Below are 6836 nucleotides of genomic sequence, written 5' to 3' on the forward strand. Positions count from 1 at the left end.
TTTAATGTCACATTGGGGACAATGTGTCACTTTAGTTTGGGGGAGGAGTGACTTAATTTTTATTTTGAGTTTTTAAGTTTTATGTCTTTTAATTTTTAATTTTTAGTTTTTTATTGTTGTGAGTCAATTTGAAAGTAGGTAGGCAGCATGATTTGAAAAATTTATTTATTTTTTTCGAAAATCCGTGTGCTTGGTGATATTACATTCTTGACTAATTTTTATTTTATACTTAAAAGAACATAGAATCTTATTAGGTAATTTTCTAGTAATTGAATTGATTTATGTATGCTAAATTGGAACATGTAGAAAGTTGTTTGAAATAAATTCTAGAACTTGCTTGCTTGCTATTTGAGGCGAAATAATAAATTATGCATGATTAGGAAAGTGATTTAGGCAATTTTTTGGATCGATTGTGCCTTTCAAGCCATCCTTGTAATTTTTATCCTAGTTACCCTTTTTGAGCCTTAACCTATTCTTTGTTCTACACATATTGAGCATAAAAAGATAAACCCATGAATATCCACAATTTGACCCTAATCATATCATAAGTAGATCTTTAATTTGGAAGAATTTGGATGGGAAGTTTGTTGTATGTGTGTGGAAAAGGTGTGAAAATTGAGGGAATATAAAAAAAAAATTGATTGGAAACAACTTGAAAAAAGAAAAGAAAAGAAAAATCTGACAATCAGTGTCAAATCGAGAATAAAAAGATAAATATAAAGTTGTTACAATTTTGTTGAAAAAAAATAAATATCTCTCAAGTAATTAGAAAAAGAGGTATTGAGATTGTGTGAAAAATATTTTGGGAGACATGATTGGAGAAGCTTATGGTATAGTAAAGCCTAAATGACCATTTCAACCACCTTTACCCTAAGCCTAACATTACAAGCCTAAAAGACCTTCTGATTCTTGGTTGTGCATTAATTTATATTAGTGGAGAATAGTAAGTATTGCAAGCATATGGAATTTTGGGGATTGATGATTGTAATTGGCATGCATAAAGTGGTTTAATTGTTAGTTAATTGCATTCTATGGTTTCATGAGCTAAATGAAAATAAATTGAAATCTGTTAAGGGTGTAACTGAACTAAAATTCTGGATTATATGCATAAGTGAATTTTTTTCATAATCATGTTATTGAAGCTACTTGAAAATTACCCATGTTTTGAAGATTGACTTGTTTAATGTTTATTTAGTGTCTTACTCGAGGACGAGTAAAAGCTTAGTTTGGGGAATTTGTTAGGTTATTTTTAGTATTAATTTTAGATTAAGTTTAGTATATTTTTAATTGAGTTTTAATCGTGTTTGGAGCATTTTTACGCTTGTTATCTTTTATTTGTGCAGATTTAAAATAGAAGAAGATTAGAAAAATATCAGAGAAAAAGATGGGAAAAAGATAAAAATATCATGATATTTAAAATAGAGAAAATTGTGCAAGGAAATAAAGCCAAAAATTCAAGCCTGAATTCGACGATGTTTTGATTAGATTTTGGAAAAGGTCAAAACATGAAAGTTCTAGATCTCTCTTTTATCTTTCTGGAACATCTTGAATCGTCCAATTCCGAGCAATATCGAGAGAGTTATAACCAAAATACTATCAGTCTATGTAGCAGAAAAAATATCTCGTTTGAAGTTTCCCAAAAATTTAAATTCGAATTGGAATTTAAACATGTGCGTTTTTTCCATCTTTTTAGGCCTTCAATGCCTATATAAAGGGAAGAAGGGAGTTGATTTCAGCAAGCAATTTCAGAGAGAAAAAAAGTGAGAGTTCAGATACAGAGTAGAGAGATCAACTGCAATACTGGAGACATACTGCTCAGGGTTTTCAGCATTCTTCTTTTCTTCTCTTCTCTATTTTTCATCTCTTTTCTATCAGTTAATATGTGTATTTATGCTTCAATGAACATGTGTAGCTAAACACTTTAATTAGGGTTAGATGGATATTGTTTAACATTGTTTATGGGTTTAATATGATTTATTTTCCCCCTAATTTCTATGTATTCTATTTTATTTGTGCTTAATTACTTTTAATTGCCTGATCACCAATTATCTGTCTATGATTTTGATGCGAGATCTGAGAAGTGAGTGTCAAATATGCTATAGTAAAATAGAACTGAATTTCGATATAGGACGAGAGTACCTATATGGTTTAGATAGCTTATAGGGTTTCTGTGTTTAATGCCTGTTGCATGTTAAATTTATCACGAGAGTAGAAAGTTTGCATGTAATTGAGATTTATATATCTGAGAAGACTATAAATTAGCTTAGTAAACCTGCTATTGCATAGAAATTAATATTAGGAAAATAATCATATTAGGCCATATTCAATAGAAACGATTGAAATCGAAGCCCTAGTTTTTATTAACTTTCAATTTTCTTTAATCATTGCTTCTTACTAGTTTTCTTATTTTTCATTCTTTTCTATTTTTTTATTTAACCAAATAGAAGTAAAAGTTTAATTTTAACGTACTTAACTACACTCACTGTGAGATCGACCTCACTCCTGGTGAGTTTACTACTTATAACGATACGTACACTTGCGTGTGCTAAATATCGCAACAACCCCAGACCCGGGACCCGGACCCATTGATATAAAATTAAAATGGATATAAAATTATAAGTTAATATTAAAATTCTTTAAAAAATATAGTCGGGTCGGATTTGATCCGATCCGTATAAGGCGGGTCGAATCTGATCTGATCCGAGTATCTGATCCAGCGAGGCGGGTCGGGGCAGATCCGTACATGATCTAGATCAGGTCGGATCTTAGTCTGATCAGATCCGACCCGCCCCATTAAAATTCCTACTTCCAAATGGAAGCAACTCAATTTTGTGTGCCCACTTAAGTATTTGACAAGATTATTTATGAGAAAAATTGATTGATATGTATCTATCTTTCAATGATTTTACACTAATTAATGAAACTTATTAATTTTTAAAAGAGAAGTGTTAATGTGAATCTCATATTACAATTTCTTAGTCAATCACCATGTCCAAAAACATATGTCGGAATTTTTTTTTTTCAAATGTTTTTTTATACTAGTGTTCGTTATACTTAATTACAACATCATCTCTGTAAATTTTCGAATAATTTATAGTGCTAAAAATACGTTTAAAGTTTTTTAAACACACGTAGTAAATTAGAATATCAGGAACTCTATTTTTGTTATTGTAAATTATTCAAAAATTTACAAGAATAATACTGTAACTAAAACAAATACTACTATAAAAAAAAATGACAAAACTCTTAAAAAATGTCGAATTTCTATAATTTAGAACACCATACCACTGAGACGAACGTGCCATTGTCCATTTGAAAATGAAAGATTTTTAGTCATATTTTATTAGTGAGTAAGGATCATCATGTACTTACTGACAAATATATCTATATAGAGAATAAATTATGACCATAGGGCCAAGTGACCATGTGACCAACTATTAATATACATATATACGTGTTTTAATTGTCAATATTTGGCTTTTGACTTTTGACTTTATCATTGTCAGTCCATTTTGGGAAAAAACCTCTATAGATTGCATTTTGGAACCCCAAAAAAGGTAACAATGGCAGGACTAGTTGAGCTACTGACTTCTATTTTGATGCCACCAGAGGAAAGACTCTTTAGATTCATCCAAAGCATAACTAATCCATTTTTCGGTAGATTTGATGGCGAAAATTCAGTAGACATTGACAATTTAGATCCTCTACAGATAACTTGTGGCCAAGAAAACAATGTCTTTCATATTGCAGTAAAATGTGGAGCAAATCCACAAGCAGTGCCTGTGCAGACCTTGCTAATGCTGCATTCATTGCTTGCCTATCAACCAAACAACAAAGGTGACACGCCTCTTCATGTGGCGGCGAGGTTAGGGAATGAGAGTTTCGCAGCGGTTCTGATAGATCATGCTAGGGGATTAGCACCAACAGGCCATAATAATCATGACTATAGAAGTCTGCTGAGGAAGGTGAATTATGAGAAGGAAAACACACCACTTCATGAGGCTATTCTCAATGGTTACTTTGAAATCGCTAAGCGGTTGATTGAAGAAGATCCAACTTTGACATGTTTTGTTAATAAGGCTGGGGAATCTCCTCTCTTTCTAGCTGTGGATGGTGGATTTTATAACATTGCTTCAATCATTTTGGACACTACTTTTCCTATTTGCTCTTTGTTAGGAAGAAATGGCATGACTGTCATGCATGCTGCTGTCATTCGTTCATGCAGCCCAGGTATATATACATATACACAGTTTTCATCATTTCCGTACATATTTTTTCAGTTACTTATATATATGATTTGTCTTATAATTGTAGATAGGCTGGTGCTTTCAGTTAACATAGCCAACATTATTAACATTATCAAGGATAATGACTGTAAGTTACAACATGTTTACTCCCTCTTTGCTTTATAAATCAACTCTAGCCTTTTTCACTAACCGAAATTAGCCAACATTTTTCAGTTCCTTCCTTTTTAGGATTTGTTAAAAAGGCATTAGGGAGATGTGGATCCGAGATTTTAGAAAAGGCTGATGAGTTTGGATGGATGCCTCATCACTATGCTGCAAACATGGGACAATCAAGAGTTGTTAAGCTATTTTTGGAAGCTAAAAGATGTATTGCTTATAGCAAAGACAAACAAGGTATGACTGCTCTTCACATATCAGCAAAGAATGGACATATCAGAGTGATCAGAACATTGATGGAAGAATGTCCTGACATTGGTGAAGTGTTGGACAATAGAGACCGGACTGCACTTCATATTGGTGTTGAGCACAAACAGGTTTCTGTGGTAAATACTTTCTTGAATAAGAAAGCTTTCATTGATCTTATAAATGAGCAGGACAATGAGGGAAATACAGCTCTACATGTTGCTGCTATTCATGGTTATTATGAGATTATTATACATTTAGCAAGTAATCGAAAGACCAATAAGAGAATCATCAATGAGATGGGATTGACTGCTTTTGACATTATTGGCAAATCAACTCTACTTGGTCCTGTTGAAAAGGTATGTCCCATATTCCTAAATTTGGCTAACTTGTCTAACACTACTAGATAATGACTCACTTGTACCAAAAATTTGTAAAACTGTAATTTTCGTCCGTACAAATTTCTTTTTGAATTTATTAATCCAAGATTTGAAAGTAAGTGATATTACATGTTTCTGTCCAAACTGAATAATTTAGAATTGGGCCTTACATGTGTCTTGTTTAAGACACTAATAGAGTTTGTACTAACGAAATTGGACGAATATTATAGTTTTACTAAGATTGAATACCTATGCTGCTAAAAAAGATCATTGGGTTTATACTGCTTACAAATTCAAAACTTTACTTACTTATGTCGCTATTTACCCTAATTACTACTTATTTCTCAGGCCATGATTAGATTAAAAATGAATAAAGAAGGCCCTCTTCTAAGTTTGCAAGAAGCTGCAATGGTGGAAAAAACCACAACAAATGACAAGACATCTGAAGAAATCCAATCAATGAGGAGTCAATTTGGACCAAAGGCAGAAACTAATGATAAAGATGTAAAGCACATGGCAGACATGAACTTAGTAGTGTCAACACTGATAGCAAGTATCACATTTCAAGCAGCCATTAGCATGCCCGGGGCTGGAAAATACAACACTTCAACTGGCATGGAAGCTTTCAAATTCTTCATGGCATTCGATTCACTGGCTTTTGGTTGCTCGGCGGCCTCTATGTTGATTCATTTTGCTGTTGTAGTGTACTCCAAGTTAAGAGGAAAGGCATGTAAGTATCCTATTGAGTTCACAATGATTTTAACTCTGCTATCCATTAGCTCCTCTGTGTTGGCCTTTATCATGGGCACAAAAGCACTGTTGTATGAGAAGAAATCTGAGCTTACTATTAGTGGGAGTACTAATCATAAGATTTGGGATTTTGATTTCCCTGGAAATATTGCAATAGTTGCATTCTTAGCTACTCTCTTCTATGTCTTTCTCCCACTTCTAATGACTATTTTGAATTGTTTCCTCATTTTGGTTCCAGATGATGGATTACCCATCTTTATGGTTGCAACCAAATATGTACTCTTGAAAATCTTCAGAATTTTCTACAAGTGATCATGTTGTATCTATTTCTCATCTAATTTATACAATCTAGTTGTACATATTACTCAATTGTAAACTATGGTTTATCTAAACAAGAAGCTTTAAGAAAATTGATGGAATATGGGAAAAATTCCTCTAAGGACACATCTCTTGGGATCAAACTTATTAACCCAATTATGGAATCTCCCCTGGAAAGAAGTGCTTCTTAAGTCCAAGTAGAACAAGAATCCAAAATCGCAAATCAAGGTTTAAATTTCCCATCTAATTGGTTGATAGACAAGTTCAAAACCTCCAAGTGGCTGCTTCTTCTCTCCAACATTTTGGTATTGAGCCTCTAGTTTGTAATTGGCAATGATGAGAGCCTTCATCAGTTTCTTAAAATGAACTGTAGGATTCTCAGGGCAGAAGAAAGATTGGAGTTGCTTGAGGTTGGTTGAATAGAAGAAGACAGTGAGACTTAAAATTCTTGAAGACTCAGATATTGACAGTTTGAAAGGTTACCCACTAAAGAGATTGATGGCTAAAACAAGAGAAACCAAATCAACCATTGCTGAACAGTTAGATTTTATTGAACCCTCCAAGGAATTGTTTGTCACATTCAGCAGATCATTGAAGAATAATTTAACAAAGATGGTGGTAAAAAACCAGTGAAACTGTTTATTTTGAGCAACAAAAGATTGCAACTTTGGTAACTTGTGAAAAGCATTTGGAATAGTTCCTGAAAAAACTATTTGAGGATATATCAAGAATAACAAGA

The 6836-nt window shown here is 32.9% G+C and overlaps 1 protein-coding gene across 1 annotated transcript; it reads left to right on the forward strand.

The window, feature by feature from the left end:
- Nucleotides 1–3451: 3451 nt before the first annotated feature.
- On the forward strand, nt 3452–6146 carry LOC115723120 (ankyrin repeat-containing protein At5g02620). Its single transcript, XM_030652547.2, has 4 exons — nt 3452–4230; nt 4315–4374; nt 4461–5008; nt 5378–6146. The coding sequence occupies exons 1-4, from the start codon at nt 3564–3566 to the stop codon at nt 6089–6091; spliced, it is 1989 nt and encodes a 662-aa protein (XP_030508407.2). The 5' UTR covers nt 3452–3563; the 3' UTR covers nt 6092–6146.
- The last annotated feature ends 690 nt before the right edge of the window (nt 6147–6836 follow it).

Source organism: Cannabis sativa, chromosome 9 (assembly GCF_029168945.1).
Source record: "Cannabis sativa cultivar Pink pepper isolate KNU-18-1 chromosome 9, ASM2916894v1, whole genome shotgun sequence".
NCBI lineage: Eukaryota > Viridiplantae > Streptophyta > Magnoliopsida > Rosales > Cannabaceae > Cannabis > Cannabis sativa.

Bases quoted from the DNA above. Each gene is read 5' to 3' on its own strand.
- LOC115723120 (XM_030652547.2), top strand. From the start codon at position 3,564: ATGGCAGGACTAGTTGAGCTACTGACTTCTATTTTGATGCCACCAGAG. The intron at 4,375-4,460 runs GTAAGTTACAAC...AACATTTTTCAG, and splicing joins CATTATCAAGGATAATGACT to TTCCTTCCTTTTTAGGATTT. The intron at 5,009-5,377 runs GTATGTCCCATA...CTTATTTCTCAG, and splicing joins TACTTGGTCCTGTTGAAAAG to GCCATGATTAGATTAAAAAT.